This window comes from Camelus bactrianus, chromosome 8 (assembly GCF_048773025.1).
Source record: "Camelus bactrianus isolate YW-2024 breed Bactrian camel chromosome 8, ASM4877302v1, whole genome shotgun sequence".
Lineage (NCBI taxonomy): Eukaryota > Metazoa > Chordata > Mammalia > Artiodactyla > Camelidae > Camelus > Camelus bactrianus.
In genome coordinates this window covers 66,037,025-66,060,011 of record NC_133546.1, presented here as the reverse complement: position 1 = coordinate 66,060,011, position 22,987 = coordinate 66,037,025, and the positions used below count along the sequence as shown (strand labels likewise).

Below are 22,987 nucleotides of genomic sequence, written 5' to 3'. Positions count from 1 at the left end.
TCCTGCCAGAAACTTGTTTGCTTTGTTAATTTGTTCAATTATTAAATTTTGGAAATGCTACTGTTACTGGGATCCAATTAACAAGTCTGGCAACAAATCTCCCTAACAATTGATGATAGCCTAGAACATTTACTTCTGCTGTGCTTTTCTTATTAAAGTTGCAGTGATCTGGTGACCAGAATTAAACTGCTGAAAAATAACTTGGTCTGATTTATGCATTCAGCAAAAACCAAGCTTAAAGGCTATGTTGCTATGACGCCCAAGATTAACTTTAAAAAAAAAATCTGTTTAATTTCAGTAAAAGCATTGACCTGTCTCTTTAGGCATTATGTAGATAAAATAAAGTTGATTTTTCCCTTCCCCTCTGCCCTTCTTACATTTAGCAAGTTGTTTTAGCATTCTTTGAAACATAAACTAAAACGTGAACTAGAAATTTAACATATTTAAAGAGAAAGATGAAACCACAAAGAAAACCCCATTATCCTGCAACAAAACAGTATCATTTGTAAAATAGCAACTATTTTAGCCCCCATTTTTTTTATCCAGCTTCTCAGACTTTTTAGAAAGATGGTGCTAGATAAGGAGAAATCACACTGTTCTAGTAGTTTCGTTTTGTAATTAGTCTTGAAACTTAAAAATAAAAAAAGAAAGAAAGAAATTGCAAAATTGGGAGAGTGAGAGATCCTACCAGAAGTTCTCTTAGTGCAGGTTCAATTCCCCCAGATTCTAAAAGGATATATTTTCTATGTCATGAGACAAAGGAATCACCAGGTCGCCTTAGCCAGGATTGATTTCTGCCTTCAGAGCACCGTTTGGTGGTGTTAGAACGCTATACAGAGAATGTTGTTGGAAAACAAGCAGAAAAACTGAATACTTTGTAGGCTCATCAAAAGTTGCTTAACAGGAGCGTTTTAAATTTCCTAGTGCCAAGCAAAGCAAAAATCCTACCTTACAGAGAGAGAGAGCAACTTGTCCATGAGACGACCCAGCGCTGCTAGTCGCTTATGTTTATCATTATGCGTCCACATTCTAGGGAAATTCCACTTGCAAACTTTGCTGCCGTTGATGCTTTCTTCTATAGGAAGAATTTTGAACTATAAAATTTGAGAAGCCTCAGCGTCTGTGGAAATTTGAGAGCGTTGCGTTTTCCCCCCCCTCTCTACTGAATGTAAAGTGCTTTAACAAAAGCATTGTAGCCACAGCACATATTAAATGTCAAAATGGGCCCATAGTATATCTCAGAAGAATTTAAACTTTAGACTTCAGACTTTTTAAACCTCAGCACATCTTTAGAGATGAATTGCTGCAGATTAACAGAATGTATTGCAGGAAGATTTAATGAAGAAATGGTTTTGTTTTGTTTTTGTTTTTGTTTTTTTGGTCTTTGTGTCTCCCAGTGCTCCTCAGGTGAAAACGTGGGGCTGCTTCAGGGAGGAAGTTTGAAAGCAAAACCAAGGCACGGTGGTTTGGCTGGGGCGCTAGTTTTACCTTTGTGATTGCTAATTTAGTGTTTACGAAAAATTTAAATGAGTTAATATTCATAAAATATTTAGTAAGTCTCTGGGCCATAATGAGTACTATTGTACTTTTTAAAAAAGTGATTTCAGAATGAAGATTCTAAATTCTCGGAAGAAGTTGTCACTTGTTTCTGACTTTAAAATAATGAAATTTACAAAATTATCATTTGGAGAGGGAAAAAAGCAATTTTTACTATGTAATAAATTATTGATTTTAATGTTAATTTTTGATTTTAAAATTTGTTCCACTTCAGTTTCTACAATAATCCAGAATTAATGTATTGAGATTCATAGATAATTTTATATTAACATGGTTATATTCTGACACAACTGTTGAATTTGAACCATGAATCATTTCTATGTATATTTTAGTACCATTCTCCAACTTTGATTTAGGAAGCTACACTGTATCCAGGGAAATCTGTTTAGATCAGAAGTAATATTTCTGTCTAGCTTCAGAAAAGAAGTTTCCGTTTTAAAAATGGAATTTGTATTTAAATGAAAATCCTAATTTAGAATTCAGTTCCATTCGTTAACTAACTGAAAGAAATCTTAGAAAACAAAAATTGTACCAAATTGGCAATCATTTGCATTAGAGAGGAAGAGATGGATTTTTTTTTAAGTCAGGAGATACTGAAGACGGTCTAGTGAGGTTAAGGAATAGAGATCTCAGCTTTTAATTTAGTCAAGATTATGGTTTTAAATGAAAACTTTGCTGAAATAGTTGGGATTGACTCTAGTGGTTTAGGTGCTATACAAAGCTGGATGAAGTAATGTTATTCATATACTGTCTTATTTAGTTATATTGGTTCAACTGTGTTTTAAAAATGAGAGACCTCTTATCAACAAGTGTGTGTTGAATGCATCTTATGTGCATGGTATTGGAAAAGTGAAATAAACATAGCTGTAATGATTAGCGGAGCATCCTGCTACTTTGGAGGTAGATTAGGGACCTTGCTGTCTGAAGAATAAATTTCATAGGTCTATGCCGTATAGAAAATCGGTACAGCTGTAAAATGTATATTTTAAGCTCTTTTAAAAATGTGATACATACTGTTTAAACCATTAGCTTAAATGAAAAATTCTATTTTACATTGGTAAAGTTGTATTTGTTTAAATCAGTGATGAAATTAATTTGGAGTTGCTGGCATTGTGCCTTCATAGGTTTCTGTGACTCATTTGTGATTCAAGACGCCAGTCATTTTTTTCTCATCTGCTGAAACTCATGTTTTGGCTGTGGGCGAGTTTTCATGGTAGATTTAAAATAAATATTCTCTGATATTATTTGGAAGCTGGGTGATGTCTAACCTTACATAAATAACTAAAACTAATCAACTTAAAATCAAAATGTAAGTCTCAAAGTTCATGAACTTTAACGCTATCAAATATACATCATTTTAGTATATTAATTTGGTTTTTTTTTTTAAGTTTAACTCTTGCACTGCTCATCATGACCCCTAGACAGCTAATTGCATTTAGAAGCAAAATCTGTTGCTTTATTTTTAATAATAACTAACAGGGGCTAAATGGTGTTGGAATTTAGGTTTAAAACTAAGCATGCTTGCAAGTCACTGAAAGCTCTTTCTTAATATGCCCTCCTAGAGAAGAAATGATGATTCTATGATCTATATGTCTTGTTCAGTGCTTATTACATTTATAGCTTAATTTACCCTGACTTCAACCCCCTCTTAGAAACAAAATGTATTCTGGTTTAAATGTGTTATGGTTGCATAATGATTATGTGATTATAACTTGGACCTTTTTGTTTGCAAAGTAATTTAAAAATCAATTTTCTGAGTTAATTCTTTGAAGTTAACTTGTGGACTGATGTTTCTTATTTTTTTCTTGGAGAAACGTAAAATCCGGATTTATCAGAGAATCCTGTAGACAATGTATTTTAACTTTGATGGGTTTCTCATTGAAGCACCGTGCATTTTTGACTTTCCGTTAAATGTTTAGGAAAATTAGGTGAATAGTTCTTCCGGAAAGTGAAAGGAATTTCATCATCCTGTGTCAGCTCTAAAAAAGTAGGAACATATATAAAAGACCTCAAACTTTCTTATCTCACTTTAAACTTCACAATTTTCCGACTCAAGATTGTATGTAGTCTAGCATTGTGTGGGCTGTATCCAACTTTCTGTCATTAGAAGGACTGAATAAAAATTATCCCAAAATTGTTCTTCGAAAGAATTCTGAGTCTGAAATTGCCTTGAATTAAAAAACAAAAACCAAATGGTTGCCTTAAAAATAAATCAAATGACCTTATATGCTCTGTTCTTGAGTATTTTTGAAGTGTGTACGCCTTGATTACATTGTTCTCTGTTGGGCTCTTTTACTTGGAACCTTCCGGTAGCTGACTGACAGGTGATTCTTCTATAGTAGCAGTGCTTGGAAATTATGTTCTTTTTGGAAGGGATATTTTAACCATTTCTGGATTTCCCTATCTGGCCACACTTAATCTGTCATTCTAGGCCCAGGAACTGGGCAGTAAGTGTCTAGGCTCCCTGCTCACCACCAGGGGGCAGCACCAGATCCTGCCTTTCACTGAGTGCAGCCTGGCTCCTTCCATAATCTCAGTGGTCTCCACCCTCTTTCCTCACACAGCACTTACTTATTTTTGGTATTTTCTTACACTTAAGGCTTAGTAAGTGTCCAATAAATGGTAGTTGCCAGGCACTGTGCTGTTAACGGATATTAGTTCTCCTGTGTACCAGAATCTCGTCTTCAATGATGGTTTGGTCTGTCATTTCAAATACCTTGTGTTTATTATAACTTGGAAATCTTAAGAGGAAAACAAAACCCTCACCATTCTTCGGTCAATTATACTTCAAAAACAAACAAACAAAAACTCATAGAAAAAGAGATCACACTGGTGGTGACCAGAGGCAGGGGGTAGGGAAAGGGAGAGTTAGAGGAAGGTGGTCCAAATGTCCAAACGTCCAGTTATGAGATAAGTACTAGGGATTCAATGTACAACGTGATAAATATAATTAACAGTGCTGTTTGTTACATATGAAAGCTGGTAGTCCTAAGAGTTCTCATCCCAAGGAAAAAATCTTTTTTCCTGTTTCTTTAATTTTGTGTCCAGATGAGATGATGTTCACTAAACTTACTGCGATAATCATTTCATGCTGTACGTAAGTCAGATCATTATGCAGTACACCTTGCGCTTACACAGTGCTGTATGTCAATTACAGCTCAGTAAAACCGGAAGAAAAAAAAACCCTAGCAATTATCGCGCACTGTAATGCATTAGGTAAGTTTCATATGCCACTGCATAATCTGGAGAGGCAGCCAAGTAAGGTCACAGGAGAATCCCCAAACAAATAAGATAACACAGTGACAGATTTTTTTTTTAACACTTCTCTCTTGCCGTTGAGTAATCAGAGCCTTGGAGAAGTTAAATCCTAGTAGAACAAAGATTCCCTTTAGATAGAATTCCAACTTCCATGCTGTATTAATTATATCATACAGCCTTGCCATAAAAACAACAAAAGGATTTGTTGAGAGTGACCAGAGCTGCAGTGTGGAATTCCTGAGACTGATTTCAGTGATGTAACTTCTGGGACACAGTGATGGGAGAATTTATAGCTGATGAGAATTTATACCTTAAAACTTTACTAAGGAAATGTTGTGAAGTGTTGAGACACCTTGAGCGATCTCATGAAAGCCCTAATATGTACGCATTTACAGACACATACACATAGCATATAACCTGTATCATACTCACCAAAGCAGAAATAAAGGCAATGCAGTTTTTTCCTTGTGATGAGATTAAGATCTATCCTCGTAGCAACTTTCAAATACGCAATACAGCATTATTAACTGCAGTTAATATGAAGTACACTTAATTTGAAAAAACCCATCCATATTTTATTTATCTTAAAACAAGCATAGATTCTATTTTATTTCTTTTTATTTACCCTCTCTTCTCTGCTACCAAGTTTATAGGATCTCTGTCCTCTGCAGTTTCAGCAAGATACTTAAATTTTTTTGTTTTGTTTTGTTACTGAAAATAGGCAAATAAAGAATTTCTTTTGCCTGTGTCTGTGACTTTTATGATTCAGAATTGTTAGTTCACAGTGTTCGCTTCCTTTCCGGTTATAACATGCAAAGTAACCCAAATGGCTAATTTGTAAACAATTTGATTTATGCTTCTTTAAATCATTTAGGATAACCTAGAGCTCCCTAATTCCCGGGAACATCTGTTTATTGCTCTGTGTGTTACCTTCATCATTAAGTGTCTGCTCTCAGCTTCTTCATGTCTTAACCTCTACTTTCCTCATTCATATGGGAAAGTCTTCTTAGACCGAATTTAACCCTCTCGAGGCTCAGTTGTAAAACCTTAATCCCAGCCTGCCTTCCACTTTACCATTCTTTTGTATTCATTTTTTTCCTCATTATTGCTATTCTTAATAGTTGTGCCTCAAAATTTGCAGAATGACTGAGAACATGGGCTTTGTAGTCAGGTTGGAGTCTTAACTTGGCTGTGTGTATACCTATTCGACCTTGGACAGGCTCCTTCACCTTGATTTCCTCACCTGTGAAATGGAATACCTACCTCATAGATGCGTTAAAAGGGTTAAATGAGATAAAATATAACTCATTTAGCACCATGCCTGCTACATCGTAAGTACTGGTTACTATTTTTATTATTAACCTATTTTGGAAGGAAAATTCTCTTACTTACAAAAAGACATATTCCGAAGTAAATTCAAATACAATATACTAGAATTTCATGCAAAGGTCTTTTGGAAGGAATATCTATTTTTCTCAAAGCACTTGATTATTTATGGGAAAACATCCCACAAGCGCAGTATCTGGAGGTGTTACTACCTGATTGGTTTAGGGTTTACTTTCAGTCCTGTTCACTGAGTCCAGGATGAAACTTTGGAGCATGAATAGCTGGAGGAAAGTTTCTCTTGGCACCTGCCTGGGCTCTCTTCTGCTGCCCCTGGTGACATGTTATACTGTGATCAGCTTTGGAACCTCACAGTTCCGTCTGTCATTGTCCCACGTGGATTGAGCTAATTCACATATGAGCGCTCCAGGAAGAGAGACCAGAAACTGGTCCTTCCCATCTCAGCCCCTGTGCTGGATGCTACCTGTAATCCTGACAAATTAGATCATTATTTCTCCCTAATTTTATGTGGATTACTCTTTCTAAATCAAAAATCATCACAGTTTTAAAAAGATAAGTGTACTTATGTGGCCAGTGGAAAAGAAGCACATGACTAGTCTGGATTGTCTTGCAAATTCAGGGCAGGTGGTTGGTATAGTTACGGAGTCACATGTGGTATATAATGAAGAGAGAGAGACTTTGTGGGGAAGTATTCTGTTACATTGATCTGCACATCTGTCAATGAGATTCATATATTTCTTTTCCTGTGTATGTGTGCATATGGCATCTACATAAAAAATACTGAGTTTGAACAAGGATGCCTGTTTCAATGTTTGCTCAAAGAAACATGTCGTCACACATGAATCATTTGTATGTGAACCAGTTCAGTGGGAAGTAACTCTGTACTTGACCCAAACATCTTATTTCCAATTGCTTTAAAAGAAGTTTTAACACAAATCCATGAAAGGAGTAACTTGTCTCTTTAATATACTTCAGTTAGCAAAGCATTAAAATTTCATACTGTTTCCATTGGTTAGGCTATATCCTTATAAAACTGAATCATGTATTCTTGAATTGTTGTCCATGATTTTTATAATACATTTTACATATTTACATATAGTACTTTATAGTCATTTAATTCCACATATTTTACAGTAATTGTTTCCAAATTAGGAAAATGCTACTTATAAAGTCACACATTGGTATCAAATAGAATAGGAACTTTTATTCACCTGAGAAGGTGATTCTTCTTTTTCACTCTTTATCTTTACATCAGTGCCATATAATTATCAAAGTAATGCTGTGTCACAAAAGCTCCAACAATACTTATATCATATAAGTGGCACCCCTGTCACCTCCTTGTCACTCCCAGCCTCTGTTTACAGTTCAAGTGTGACCTTGCAGACTTATTTTCTTTGCTGCTGCAAACATGCAGATATATTCTTGTTGAGTGATTTTCACATTCTGGGGGAATTAGAAGCATTGCTATTTGAAAAAAAAATTTTATTTTGGCGATGTTGGTTGTTACGCTGACAGAAGGGATTTTCACAGACACCAAAAGATCATTCTGTTGTAGGCCAGCTTTCCAGGCTACTATTTTGAAAGAATAAAATTTTATAATAGGTGTAAAATCAAAGGAATTAAAGTGAAATATTTTGCCGTTGTTTTTCTGTATTTTGTGGTGCCCTTGGATAGTTTGCTTATGAAGTAATAAAGTAATAAACTGAGTTAATCCCAAATTGACAATTTAAATCCATTTAAAATTGCTTGTTTTGATCAAGAAATAGTCCATCCAATCAGTCATCTCTTTGGAGCATATTAGTAGTGGAATTTTTTAGTTGACTTTTTAAACCTTAGGTATGCAAGGTTCTCAAGTTGTTGATGAAGATTTCCTGTTGCTGGAAAAGCCAGCACACATTTGATGTTTGATACAGTGGTTTTGGGGGGCAAGGAGAGTATGCAGATGGCCAGGTGGTTCTCTTTGGAGCTGAGTGCCCTGTTCCCAGGCCCTTTCTGCCCTGACACACTTGTCACTGGAAGAAATATGTACAGAAGGTAGGGACTGAGCATCAGTGTTCCGTTATGTCAAAATTTCTGCTCAAATGAAAATTTTAAAATACAGTTAGTACAGTATGTAAGAAAATGTGAATCTTCTCCAATCCTTTGTGACTCAAGGCAATGTAGAAAGTGGATGCATGAAAACCAAAGGTTTGATTTCAGTAAAAGCTGTGAATGGTAAGATCATTTTCCTAAGATATCACATATCTCTTTTTAGATTGTTTTTTAAACTCTCTAAAAATTTTATTTTCATATTTGAATTTGTCACTTGAATAACATTCCCCCCGCCGAAGATAATTTCCTACAGGGTCTTCCTGTGGTTAGGATCTTACATTTTCTGGAACCAGATCTCTAGCCTTATGTAGTTCATAGTCTCTCAGGGGAGACAGATAATTGGGCAACAGCAATGAATCGTGCTAAGTTCAGTGCTATGGGAGTTCAGGGCAGAAGCCCCTCCCTCATCAGTGGTGCAGGGTTGGAGAGGTGCTGTCAAGGAAGGCTTCCTGGTGGAGATGGCCTTTAAGGTGATAGCTGAGAGATGTGTGCACATCAGTCAGGCAAAGAGCAGTGGACTTGCAGTGTAAGTGGCCAGGGGACTGACAGCATCTACAAAAGCCTGGCTATGGGAGAGACCAGAACTAGTAGTTCAGCCTGGCTGCATAGAGTAATTAGAACTATTTATCATTGAAAGTAATTCTTGTTCATTGTATATTAAATTTGAAAAATGCAAGAAACAAGAGAAAACATACGCCATCACTAATTTCAAGCTGCAGGGTTTACTTTGAACATTTTGTTATGATTTTGTTATACTTTATGTTTATATTTGTAGAACAGCCTGTTGAGTGTAATCCCAGTTTGTCTTGAAAAACAGATGTATATAGGCATAACATACATATCCATATTTAAAAACATATTTTAAGTAACTGGGATCATGCCAAACGCTATTTGTTACCTACTTTTTTCACTTTATAATATATGTAATTATTTTAATACCCTTGATGCCATTGTGTCTTAAGTTGAAATGTTTTATTTTGGTGAATAAAAAGAAATGTTCTTGCACAGGGAACTACATTCACTATCTTGTAACAACTTATAATGAAAAAGAATATATATATATATATATATATATATATATATATATATATACATATATATATGTGTGTGTATAACTGAATCACGATGCTGTGCACCAGAAATTAACACATTGTAAATAGAATATGCTTCAATAAAAATATACAAATAAAAAACCCACCAAAAAAAACAAACCAAAAAACCCCCCAAAAAACAAAAAGAATGTAACGTTCTTGAAGTTATCCACCTGGATTCTTCTCTGCAGGAAGAATGTTTCCTGAACCTGGAGGCTCCTATCTCAAGAGTGTGTGGGTATGACACCCCGTTCCCTCACATTTTTGAGCCATTCTACATCCCAGATAAATGGAAGTGCTATGACGCCCTCCGAAAAATGATCAACTATTGACTATAGAGGTGAGTCCGCCCTGTGTTTTGAAAAGCCAGCCAGCGTGTGTCCTTGATATTAATGTCCTGTTACCCAACGAACAGCAGCCAACCAATGTGTCATAAATGACAAATTCCAGAACAAAGTGTGGATTTCAGAACAAATAATTTAAATGTATAGCAGTATATTTACATCAAATAGAAGCATATCAAGAGTATGCATTCTCTGGTTTCTGTAAACCAGAGACACGCGTATGTTAACAGTGAATAATCGCTGGAGGATGCTGTCTGCGTGATTGCAGATTCGCCTCAGCACACGACTTCAGCTTTTACCCTCATTTCTGTATATTTTAATCAGCAATCTAAAGCAGTCTAAACTGTTCATGGGTTGGGGTAACTCTGGTATTTAAAGATGTATGACTGAAACATTAAGCTTACACTAGAAATTGACACATGGTCACCGACTATACTTCAATTTTTAAAAAATGGCCCTTCAAGCACCATTAGCTTGGACTTGAGTGATTTAAACTATATGGTGATCCACTGTGTTCTGAAATCTGCCTTTATAGGATCTTGAAAAATAGATGTATTGAACAGGAAACCTATTTATTATCTATAAGGGAAATTGTTACTTAAAAAAAAAAAATCCAGCACCACTGCCATTTCCCAAACCTTTTTTGGCAAGTGAACGTTTAAAAATTGTGGCTAATAAGTGATATTTATTCATTGTGATTTTCTAGGTCATGCTTATCTGTCCCTTCAGCAGTGTTATTCTATCCAAAATGAATACTGTTTAAAAACTGCTAAGTTCGTTTTCAGGGTTTTAATATAGAAATTGCTATCACTGATACACTGATTTATTTTATCTTTGGCATTTTCGAAATGGTTCAAAATGAGTAGATCGGGATTAAATGCTTTCCATTTTAATATCTAGGTTGTCCAAATAATAATAATGCATTTTGAAGAACCATGATCTTTGAAAGGAAAAGGGGGAATAGGCTTTATATAATAACACAGATGATACTTTTTAAAGATTAGAAACACCGTGATTCTTGAATTCTGTGTCTGGGTGTAAAGCCAGCTCATGTCAAATGAAAGAGAGATGCCTTCACATTTGTACATACAGAGAAAATAATGTTCCCCATCTGCCACTACAATCCCCACATTATCTGTAGTTCTATTCTGAGGATATTGTCAAAGGCATACGTTGGGGCCATCAGTTCACATACCCCTGGTAGTCTCTCAGACGTGTGGCGGTAATGCTGTATTTCTGACGTCCTCTTAACGTCTATGAGAGCAGGTGGCTTCTAGAGTCACACTCAGGACTGATTAGAGGACTTCCTCACTTTCATGTCCATCTTGTTCCTTCCATGGACCATCCATAGTGGAAAGTCAGGGTCATAGTGTGGCCATGTGCCTTGTTGCTATGTTTAAATTTAAAAAAATGTTTTTAATAGAGGGACTGGGGATTGAACCCAGGACCTTGCACATGCTAAACATGTGCTCTACCAGTGAGCTCTACTCCCACCCCTTGTTGCTATTTTTAAAGGTGCTAGTCTTAAATTTGGATATGTATTTCTTTTTAAACATAAAAAATATTTAAACATATCATAAATGTATGTTAAAAGGAAAAATAGCTCTTCTATGCAAAAAGGTAAATGTGACAATAAAGAAAGTAGAAAGTAGTCATGCAATTGAGAAAAATCTATATTTAAGTCATGGTGATCAGAAATGTCTATAATTGTTATTGATTTCTTTTACAGAGAAATTGGAAGATTATGACTAGATATGGAAATATTTTTCTGGATTTTTTACATTTCTTCTTCTTGAAGATAAGAGTTTTTATGAAATGAACCGTCTTGGATATTGGCTGAAAAATTATGGATTAAGTGTCATATTAAAGCATATGAATTGATAATTTCCATTCAGAGTATTTCAGATTAATTTTTTTAAATGTTCCACACAATAGGCTTATAAATTTTGTTTAATCATGTATGTAAATATTGGATGTGGGAGAGTATTCAATAAAGCAAAATCAGATTATCTTCAGCTTGTGTATCCTTTTCTTTTTTTCATTAGTAAAAAGAATTTTTGCTACAGAGAAATTAAATTGGAATGGAAGTGAAATGTGTAGAAATGTTGATTTTTTAACTGCATTGTGTTTGGTTTCGTTCTTTATGGCTCAGATGGTTGCGTGTTGACGAAAATTCTGGAATGTTTGCCCTTGCTCTTCCCTCCTGTCTCAGCGAGGTGGTGTACTGATGGGCGTACTCACTTTTCCTCCAGAGCCTAGCGGGGCAGGACCATCCTTGCTGCCGCTCTCCTTTTTTAGGGGAGATGGACAGCCTGAGCCTGTCTTTTGTTATAAAATAGCCGAGCTTTTGCTACAGTTTTTTTTGCCACAATGTTGCAAAGCAAACATTTTTTCCATGTCCTTTATATCATTATGCAGCTAGAAAGAAAAACAACACAAATAACGGCAAAGGGCTCCTTTCGACAGGAGGAAGCTTCCTTGTTGGGTGTTTGCTGGGGCCACTTGTTTCTGACAGCGCCTTCCTTGCCCTTCACCGTGGTTTGGACAGACCTGAGGACAGCCCTGGGAACCCCTTTGCAGAGCCCCTGTCCCCGGCCTGGCCCTCAGAGGAGGTGCTCTTAGACCCGCCTCCCATACACTCCAGAGAAACTTCTCACCAGTTCCAGCAGAAAGGGCACCCCTCTCCAAAAAAAAGTGCAGAGAACTAGGGCCATTTGTGTCTTCCTTTCTCTCTAAACACTGAAAAAAATGGACATTTTTAAATGATTACGAATGTATATATGACTTTAAACCCCTGTTTATTTGTATCAGATATTTGAAGGACGATATAGAAAGCGACATTGGTAGATTGCCAGAAACTTGGAGATAAAGTAAAGGCACTTTACGACAGATTCTGGGTAGCAGTGGCTAAAATAAAGAACTGAGGGATTTGTTAGCCCTGTCCTTGCTTTAAAAATAGAAACACCAGAACAGTATAGGAGGGGAAAAGATGTACTTGTCAGCAATTTAAGTTTGGAAAAGATTTAGGGAATCCATTTGGCGAACGGTTCAGGACATGCGGAGTTTAAGATGCCAGAACTCAGTATGGACCTTGGCTTTGGACTTCACTCTCCGCTCTGGCTCTAGGTGTCCCTGCAGGGAACTCTGCACCCACGTGATCAGTCCAGCAAAGCAGGAAATGCCTGCCAGTCATCCATGTCTTGGCCTGTAATGGGGTTCTACTGGAGCATATTTGTTTTAGTTGAACTTATTGTTTTAGTCGGTATTGTTTATGATTTTAGTTGAAGTTACTTATTGTAAATTATAGTGCCACTGGTATCTTTTTAATAGTATTTTTATTTTTATTTTTTAATTATAGTCGGTCTACAATGTTGTGTTAATTTCCAGTGTACAGCATAGTGATTCAGTTATACATACATGTTCTTTCTCATATTCTTTTTCATGTAAGCTATTACAAGGTATTGAATATAGTTCCCTGTGCTCTATAGTAGGACCTTGTTGTTTATCTCTTTTATATACAGTAGTTAGTGTTTGCAAATTCCGAACTTGCAACTTATCCCTCCCCACCCCCTTTTAAGACTGTTTTTTAAATTCATTTGTTATTGTAAGACTTTTTCCTTAGCTATTTTAATTTTGTTTTAACTGTTTCCATCCTCCAGTTATCCCTGCGGTGCCCACCGGTAAATACCGCTTTCCCTTCCAGAATAAATGGCCTGCAGTTAATGCTGACAGTAGTCTGTGGCAGGAGAGGTACAAATACATTTAAATAATTGTCTTAAATACCATTTTTACATGAAATAAATTGTTCCATCTTATGAAAATAAGAAAATAGCGATAAGACACTCACGAGGTATTCAGTGAACGCCAAATTCCAAATCCCCCGTGACTCCCAGCCTCAGGATAAAAAGTCTGCTCCCTGTGACAACATGGATGTATAAGTGAATATAATCTTCTATAGTTCCAAACACTTAATTCCTTTAGGGAAAATAATATAACATCCATGTTCTAGACAACTGAGAGATAGGATCCAAGCTAAGCAAGCAATATACATTAGAAAAAGAAATGAGGCACAGGAGCAAGAAAATTACCTCATTTCAGTCCCTTAAATTTAAGTCACATAAGCTAGAAAGTCATGGTGGGATCCTGAGGAGACGTCCCACAGAGGGTCGACACTCAGTTTAGTAAAATCTCTTTCCCGTCAGCTTGCCTGTGGTGGACTCATGTGGCTTCTGGCTGCTTGGCCTCCCTGCACTGACCTTTTAGTAAGAGCACTGCCGTTTGTTTCGAGAACTCCCTCTCCCCAGTCCCAGTGCCGGCCAGCATCAGCCACAGAGATGGCCCCAACCCAGGCCCCCCCAGTGCCGCAAAAAGTCAGGTTACTTGTGCAGAAGCACCATTTGTGAGCCTCAGCCTTGTCAGTGACACTAAATTCTAAAGGACTGGTTTTCAAACTTTTACCTGTTCTAAGTACACCAGGGCTACAACGGATGGTTGTGCACCAGGTAGGCACACAGCACTGCCTTAGCAGAAATGCTCGGCAGCGGGGTGAGGAGCACGACCTCGAAGCATCACGTTGGAACTTCCAGGGAGATGTCAGGTTTGGAGACTCAAATGTGTTTTCCTAGGCCATCGAGTTTGGAAAGAAATAGGAAACATTTATACACAGGCAAAGACTTGAAAACCCTGATCCCTGAAACTCCTTGAATATGGTAATTAATGATATTTGCCAGAAAAATGAGGAACAAAATTAGAACAAGAATGAGGAAATCATAGCTGGAAAGGACTGGATGTAAGAATGGAAACAAATAAAAAATATACATATAATAATTGTCTTAGATACATTTTTTTATGTGAAACAAATGTTCCACATTTGACACAGTGATGATATGACAGTTAAAGTCTTTATGTTGTAAATGTGTCCTATTAAAATGGTAGCAAAAACTTACAAATGCAAAAGATATGAGCAAACCAGTTGTAGAAGAAAGCTTTGTCACCCCAATTTCAATTTGATAGATGAAGTAGACAAGAATAGGTAATAAGGTTATGTCGATAAAAATGTATTTTAAACTTTATGTCGTCATAAACAGAATATATCATCTTTTAACATATGCACAAGCTGTTTAAAAAGTCGACCACATACTAAGGCACAAAGAAAAATAATAGTAAATTCCCCAAAGAAAGAGTATCCAAAGGTTTGAGAAATAAAATCACCAGTTTAAGTAACTGTGGAACCAAGGGGGAAATGTAAAACAATTAGAATATAAAATCATTGATGTGCTTCAGCCAAAGTTTTACTCGGAGGTAAATTCATTGACTTTATATCTTTTAAAGAGAAAAATTGAAAATACAAGGATGCAAGAATAAAGGAGTAAGTAGCACAAAAAGAGTGAGAACAATGAAGTTAAAAGCAGAACATTCCAAATGAGAAAAATAAAACAGTAACATCGAAGTTTTGTTTTTTTTTTTTTGCCAAAATGGAAGGTTTTCTTTCATTTTATAATGTCTGTGTCCTGTGAGGGTGGAGGTTTTTTATAGTCATATCAGTAAAGAAAGGCTACATAATGGCTGTGCCTGTATCAGCTGATGCTGCCAAGATCCTTTGTTTAGGAGGTGGAAATTATTTAGCAAAACCTAATTGTTCACCTAAAGTATTGACAAGCAAAGTTCTTTATTATAAGGATATTTTATTCCATCATTTTAAAGAAATAATTATGATGGCCTTGTATTGCTAAAAGTCCTTCAGTTTCTTGCTGAGGCCTGCTTGGCTACCATAAATGTTTTATTTACTGTGAATTTTCATAAGATATAGTGACTATAAAAAATTGGAATAATTCTTTTAAAAAATGTTTTCTTGATCATTTGGAACATCTACCTACTTACTTATTATCCTGAGGTTTTTTTGTTTTTGTTTGTTTGTTTGTTTTGTCCTCCATCCCTAATGTTTTACTGGTTCCACAAAAGCTGGGGTCTTGTTCTGTCTGTTTTTCTACAATTCTGCAGAGCCTAGGATAGTGCCTGGCCTGCAGTGGCTCTCAATATGTTGCTGAACAAAGCAACGGGAGGAAATGCAGGCCTGCACTTGAATCAGACCTTGTACCTGAAAAGCACTTAGGCAGAGCCCTCTTTGAGAAGTGTAGGCATTTAAAGTGACATGTATAGGTAAGATTTGACTTTTTATACCAGTTGGTATTCTAGACCATCAGAGGCCTGGGGTTGTATTTCATTTCTTAAGGAATTTCAGGAAACAGACCTTCCTGTAGGGCTAGACCTCAAAAGTCCCTAAGAGATGAGCATTATTTCTTTATTTTCAGGTCTATTCTTCAGATAGATTTCAAAACCATGTAGTTTTTGAAGTGGCTCTCTGGCAATATTGGACCTTTAAATGTATATGCAAATGGACAAACCAGAACAGAATGCTCATTCAAAACTGTTCATTTGAGGGGGTTGAGATTGTCAGTAATTTTCCTTTAATTTTCTTAATCTCTGATCTTGTAGTCACAAATGGGGAGTCAGCCTGGCTCAGAGTTATTCTCCCACTGGTCCCATCTTGGTCCCTGTCTGTGCTGTTCCCCCTCCTTCTGGTTGATGTGCAGACATGAGACTGGGCTAGAGGTAGGGCACCATCTCCTTGGCCACAGTGACTGGTCAAGGGACGGAAGGTGACCAAAAATGGGCAACTGGAGCTCCTTTTGAGGATTTTTCAAACAAACAGATCTGGGACGATGTTTTTCTGGAAGGACCTACCACTCTTTTCCCTGTAGAGGAAGGCCATCTTTATCTGGAAAAGAGAGGAACCAGTGTACAAAGGAAAGCTGTAGTAAGGATGGGATCAGTCACCCCCAAGGCTGGCTCCACGTGCAGCCTCAACTTCCTTTCATTCTCTGAGGAGTTGCCCCAGGGTCCTTCCACATTCTCTCTTCTAAACTGGATTTCGGTTGCTTGTAAGCAGAAATATTCTAATTCAGTCATTCTGATGCTTTGGAATATATTCAGTTTGAAAGAAGTCCACATGGTTTTAATAAAATACACTTGGGGAAAACCCTCAACCTTTGGGACTAGTCTATGTATTGTGCTTGATTTTTTTTTCTTATCTACGACATGCAAATTAGATGCAGATATTGCTGTGTTAATATCAAGTATCTTAGCCATGAAATAAATGAGTTCAGACTTTCAGCCTGAGAGTTGAATGCTGGCAACCTTCCCTTAGGCTAGGAAAATGAGCAGTTTCACAGAATCTGTCTTTTGGAAGCCTTCCTCTTTGGAAGCTTATTCATATAAAGTTCTTTACTGAAGTCATGAGACCTTAGAACTGTTTTAAAACTTACCCATATAGCCCAAAACAGCCCTTGGGAGCTTTCTTTTTCAAAGAAATTTAATATGCCTATTGTCAGTCTAATAGCAAATTTTTCTTTGAGAATGCTTGGTGTCAATTCCCCATATTTTCCTCCTTTTGAAGCGTATGTTTACTTTGACCCACTTTCATATTTTATGTGAAATACTTCAAAGAGTTTAGAGAGTACACGTATAGTGACTGTCTGTGTACTTTTCACTGAAAATATAAATTGTAAAGTACAGTTCTTCTTCCCTACTCTACCCTCACCCAGAGGAAAAATTAAATTAACATTAATAGTAACAGGTAGTGGTATTTTGTGTGTGTGTGTGTGTGTGTGTGTATGTGTGTGTGTGTGTGTGTGTGTGTGTGTATGTGTGTGTGTGTGTGTTTTAAATTCTGTCCCAACTGCCAGGCAGCCTTATAAGGGTTTCCCTAATTATTTGGGGGAATTGCCGGAGGGTTGCTTTGGGAGAGTGACTTAACCACGTGGAGTCCACAGTTCTCTGTGTCTGTTGCCAGCAGCTACGGGAGACACCGCCTGCAGCTGGCCATCACTGGCCCCTGGCCCTCCGAGCCCCAGCAGGGACTAGGGCTGGATGCTGCTGAAGCTGTTCCTCACTGGGCACCTGCAGCAGGGATGGTGCTCTGGGTTCTTCCTGGAAGTAGGAAAAATCTCTCGTCTTCCATTGAGATACATGGGTCCCAAAGGGGTGTGGCTGTGTGTCCCCAGCATCTCATGGATGTTTGGTGAATAAGCCACGCGGCTGTTCATTGGTGACAGACCAACTGTTGTACTTAGAACCTCTGTCCCTTTCTGGGGCTCAAGCCTTGCTATTGATCTCGGCCTGGGTCCCCGGCTCCCTCCTCTGCGAGCCCAGGCCCCTTTGCAGGCTCCTCTCTCTCTCTGTACATATAGGCCATTGGATGACCTGCCCACCAATCCTGCAGACCAGTATAAGTCTTAGAGCGACATATTTACTCCTAACTCACTTTTTTTTTTTTTTTTTTGTGGAGGGAGGAAGTACTAGATTTATTTATTTTTAGAGGAGGTACTGGGGATTGAACCCAGGATCTTGTGCATGCTAGGCATGCACTCTGAGCTATACCCTCCCCCCTAACTCAGTTTACTCTTCCAAGGAAGGACCTCAGGTCAGGTCTATCAGATTTATTTGATGTTATTATGTGCACAGTAACAATTTTCATATAGATTATGAGAAAATGGCTTAGGAGAAAAGATAACCACAGTGGTTTGTGATTTATGGTACATCCACATGATTAGGTACAACATAGAATTTGCAAGTAATGATTACGAAAATCCTGTGGCAACATGGAAACATGCTCATTAGGGACTTTTAAGTGGAAAAATCAGGATGCAAAATGATATGTATGTCATGATTACAACTATTATTACTCATGATTTTTCTTGCAGGGGAGTAGGTAGAGAATATAACAGCAGTGTTAGAGTGAGGACCATGAGTTATATCATAATAAAGGGGTATTCTTCAACATGTTTATTATGCAAGTAATAAAAGTACTGAATATATACTTTACTAGACTGTTAGCAAGTATTAAACATTGTATAACCGTCCTGTTCTTTAAAATATGGTCCCCAAGCACCAGTACTGAAGAATCTTTTTCAGTCCGTCCAATGACTGCAGGAAACTGAAATCCATAAAATACAGTTTTTCTGTCTCTCTCAAACTCTCTCCTCCTCCCTTCCTCTCTCTCTCTCTCACACACACACACACACACACACACACATACACACACTTTCTGTGATTCAAGTGAGAATGATTCATTAGATGAACTCAGAGGAGAAGACTGAAAAAGAAATAATTCATCTTCTGTGGTGCTCCATTAATGCCTTTGTAACATTTTGACCCTTTCTATTATGATTTATAAGTTTATTTGTTAGGGTCCCAGCAGAAAAAAAAAAAGATGTCACATTCAAAGATGTTAACTGAATAGAGTTTTAATAGAGGGACTATTTACAAAGGTATGGACAGATGTAGGGGACCGGGAAGGAAGATGGAACCCCCAGGGATGGGCAGCTCTCTCTGGAAAGCCATCCCACCCGAGCCTGAAGGAGCAGTGGGAGGACCGGTGCTGGAACCTGGTGGGAGTGCTGGCCGTGGGAGAAGGACTGTGGAGAGCTGTGGCCACAGAGAAACAGAGCAGCTTCTGAAACAGCATCAAGGGAGAGGGGAGTATGGATCCTAGTCTCTGCTTCTACCTCCCCCCCTTCCCCGTCAGTGGGCACCAGGGGCTGAAGGAAGGGAGAATGGGGAGAAAGTGCTTAATGAGTGAGGGGTTTACACTGGAGGGATGGAAATGTCATGGACTAGATGGAGGAAGTGGCCACACAACAAACATGGTGACTGTACTAAATGCCACCGAATAGTTCACCTTAAAAAGGTTCATTTTATTATGTGAGTATCACCTCCATAAATTATTTTTAAAAGCTGACTGGGTGAGCTGTGGATGTACGTGGGGCGTGAGGGGGAGTGGCCTTCATTTCCAGGGGATTAGGCGTAGAGCACCCCACTTTGAGAGCACCCCAGCACTTTTGGTGTAGGAAAGGATACCCTCTGGGGCTTCTTCCCAAGAAAAATGTTCTGATCTCCTGCCTACAGGGTGGCAGCCTAGTGCATTGAGCGCTGCTTGGATCTGGGTCTGGAGGTGACACTAAATTCCATGTTTTATACCTTGGGCATCTTTCCATTCTTGCTGTGGACCAGAAGATAAGTCCCGGTCTCCACCGGGTAGGCAGACACCCAGTTCTCCTCATGGGGGCCAGGCAAGGGACTGCTCCCAGGCTTCTCCCTCGCTCCACCCCTGCTGTGGGCCCCAGGAGACCCTCCGAGGACCCTGGGCTGCCAGGCAGCCTCTTTCCACTGGACAGTCCTGCCCTCCCCTGACTGCCCCGCCCTGGGCTGGGGCTTCCTGCTCGGACAGAGCATCTCTCTCTTATTTCATTCTTCTGACAATGCCCTCATTGTCCCCTCTCCTGTTTTCTTTGTCCTTGGGGTTTATACTTTTTAAAGACGTGTTCTTTGTTATTATTTTAATGCCATGTCAGGAAAGAGAGAGATAAACCTCTTTGTTCTTCACCAGCCTGGTTTATCTAAGAGCTGGTCCATTTTGGGGGCAGGACTTCTCAGGGGATATTTTCCCCAAGAATGAAAAGAATTGTCAGCTCTAAAGCAAGCTGTGTTCTCGGGCAAATTAATAAATTGCCTAATCTCTTCTTGCACCTGATTTTTCACTGTTAACATGGTGATGGGAGGTGGTAAGGTGTGACAGGACATGGAGCGACCTACATTTATTAAATGCCAGTTTTGTGCCAAGAGAACAACACTGTACCTCCTCAGGCTTTGGGTGAAAACGACTGAGATTAACCTGCTGTTTACCTGTCTTGTGTGATTGTTTCTGCAGGGTATCAGTTCTCAGAACTCCCTCTGAAATAAGTGAAAATTAAATGAGGTAGCGCCCCCCGAGCCCTAGAGCACCAGCCCATGCCTCCAGGACAGACGGCTCACGTACCATTGTCATCATTTGTCTACACGTTTGACACCCACCCCACCAGCCTCCAGCAGGAATTCTGCCTTATCTATCACTAGGCACAAAGTAGCTCAGTGAGTAACTGTACCCATATACATGGTGCTCCTGCTGTAAGCACAACTTAAATGGAAGAAAATAAGTCGGTAAATGTAAAGTAGTCTTAGAATTCAGTATCAGCTGTGAGTAAAGCTAAGAGCTGTATCTTCGCAGGTCACTACCTAGTGGTCCTATTTCTGACTCTTAAGCAATCTACTGGCACATGTGCATTTCATTGCAAGGACCAGAGATCTACTCACATTAGTTTAGGCAAGGTGGAGTTTGTATTAATGAATCTAATTGTAGGAAGAACTCTAGGACTTAAAAGAATTAGAAAGTTATCATATAGTTTTTTTTTTTTATCTCCTTCCTCTCTCTCCATTCTCTCCCTGGGGCCTCTTGGTACCTCCCCTCTTCTGCGTGGCAGTTGCATTCTTTTCTCTCTGCTGACTGCCTCAATGTATCCATCGCCCTATGTTTGGCTGCCTTAAAATGGCAGCCTCTACTTGGCTTTCTATCTTGGCTTCACATGTTTAACAAACTCAATATTTATTCATTCTAATTCCAGGTTCCTGGGAGTGGGAATAGTTTGGATCAGCGGTCCTCTCCTGGTCCACCGTTGGGACAGGTGTGCAGGTGCACTGCATATGGAGGGCTGGGGAGAGATGGCGTCTCTACTAGAGTGTGCCTGACAGGTCCCTCTCTCTGACAGAGTTATGATTACCACTGTCATCGCTGTCATTGTTTCTTTATAAGCAAGGTATTTTATCCAGAACTTGGTGGATGAAAGTAAAGAGAAGTGTAAATGGATAAGCTCTCCTTTAGAGGAGCATCTGGGAGTAAGGGTCCTTCAGGTCCTGTCTGGTGCTGCTCTTTCTGTGATCAAATCGGAGCACAAGAAACAGTGCTTGTTCTCTGCTTCAGCCAGATTTTTTAAATAGTCATTCGAATGCTGGCCGCTCATAAAGGAATTGGCAAATAGACTCCGGGGAAATGGAGCCTCTGTTGCAGTAAGCCCTGGGAGTCCCACCTGGAGAGAGGGATTAGCAAGTTTCCGTCTCCGTGATTCTCTAAATGCCAACTTTGCACACAAAGGTCACATGTTGTAGATTGAAAAGGGACTAGAAAAGGAGGTAGATTCTGAGAGAGAGTCAGAAAGCTGTCGTGGCAGAGAGCTGGAGAGCTGGCCCAGGTGTACAGGTCATGTTTTGTGTAGAAACAGTGGTCCTGAGAATTGCGTAATTAAAATGATGGACAGCATGAGGAATATAGTCAACAACTACGTAATATCTTTGTACAGTGACATATCCAAAAAAGCAGTTATTCATTTATTGTATCATTACTCAGATGTATTAACTGTGTGCTAGGCTGTCTCTGAGAAACGATGATTAATTATAAGGATAGGCATGGCCTGACCCTAGGAAACCGACTTTCCATTTTCTTCTTCGTGACGGTCAGCTTAATCTTGTTTCACGCTCTCTTTGGTTATTTCCTTTCTTACCTTCAAGCCCCCAGATCAGGGGAATCTGATCTCATTTTGACTCAGAGTGAACTCTTGATGTCCCCTCCCCCTAAGTCCTGTTTCCATTTCCTATAGCCAGGACAGAAGTGGTTTTATAGACGGTACATCAATGCTTTCCTCCAAAGGGCTGCAGAGTTCAGGATAAATGAAGGGCATGATGATGCTTAATGACTCCCCACTGTAATCAGAGGTTGACGTCATTGATTTTTCAGTCCTTCAGCAAGCCAGCAAGCCACGCAGAGTACCCGTCCTGGTGCTAAAACAGCACTGGGTCGCTATTGTCGCTTCTCTGGGGATACGGACACCCGAGGGCTGTCACAGGACCTGTCAAGCCTTGCACAGACAGACATCATCCCTTAGAACGCTCCCTGGAAGAGAGAGCTTGGAGTAAACTCTGGAACCTGCAATGGATATGTACACTGCGGGAGAGAACAGAAAAGCCTTTCCAGGGAGGAGCACGTGCGAGAATGGATGTGAAAAATGGAGACCACGTTGGCCTCACAGTTCCACACAGCACTTTTCTCAGAAAAGTGACCCTGAAACTTTCAAAAATTGTACTCTGCTTTCATTTTAAACTTAATAAGTGTTGCTCTGTCCACTCCCTGACTTGAAGCAAAAGTTGCATTAGCCAGAGACGTGCCTTTCAATGGGAGTTTAAATAAAGCACCTCTAAAGAGGACGACCATTCTATGTAATTTTACGTAATTAACTGCAGCTATTTTGTCATGCTACAATTTTCCGTTTTGCTCCTTATGTCTACAATTTTGATGGTTGTCATGGATTTGGATGGTTTATTTCAGTGCAAGCTTACCCACATTTGTAGGGTGCAGATGGTAATTACTCTCTACCC

The 22,987-nt window shown here is 38.8% G+C and overlaps 1 protein-coding gene across 1 annotated transcript in view; it reads left to right on the top strand.

Moving 5' to 3' along the window:
* Positions 1-11,700, top strand: part of BCKDHB (branched chain keto acid dehydrogenase E1 subunit beta) — a 195,733-nt gene extending 184,033 nt beyond the window's left edge. The window contains exons 10-11 of the mRNA XM_010972846.3: positions 9,533-9,681; positions 11,415-11,700. Coding sequence (XP_010971148.2) covers positions 9,533-9,673 — 141 coding nt within the window. The 3' untranslated portion in view covers positions 9,674-9,681; positions 11,415-11,700. The remainder of the gene's footprint in view (positions 1-9,532; positions 9,682-11,414) is intronic.
* Positions 11,701-22,987: the final 11,287 nt, after the last annotated feature.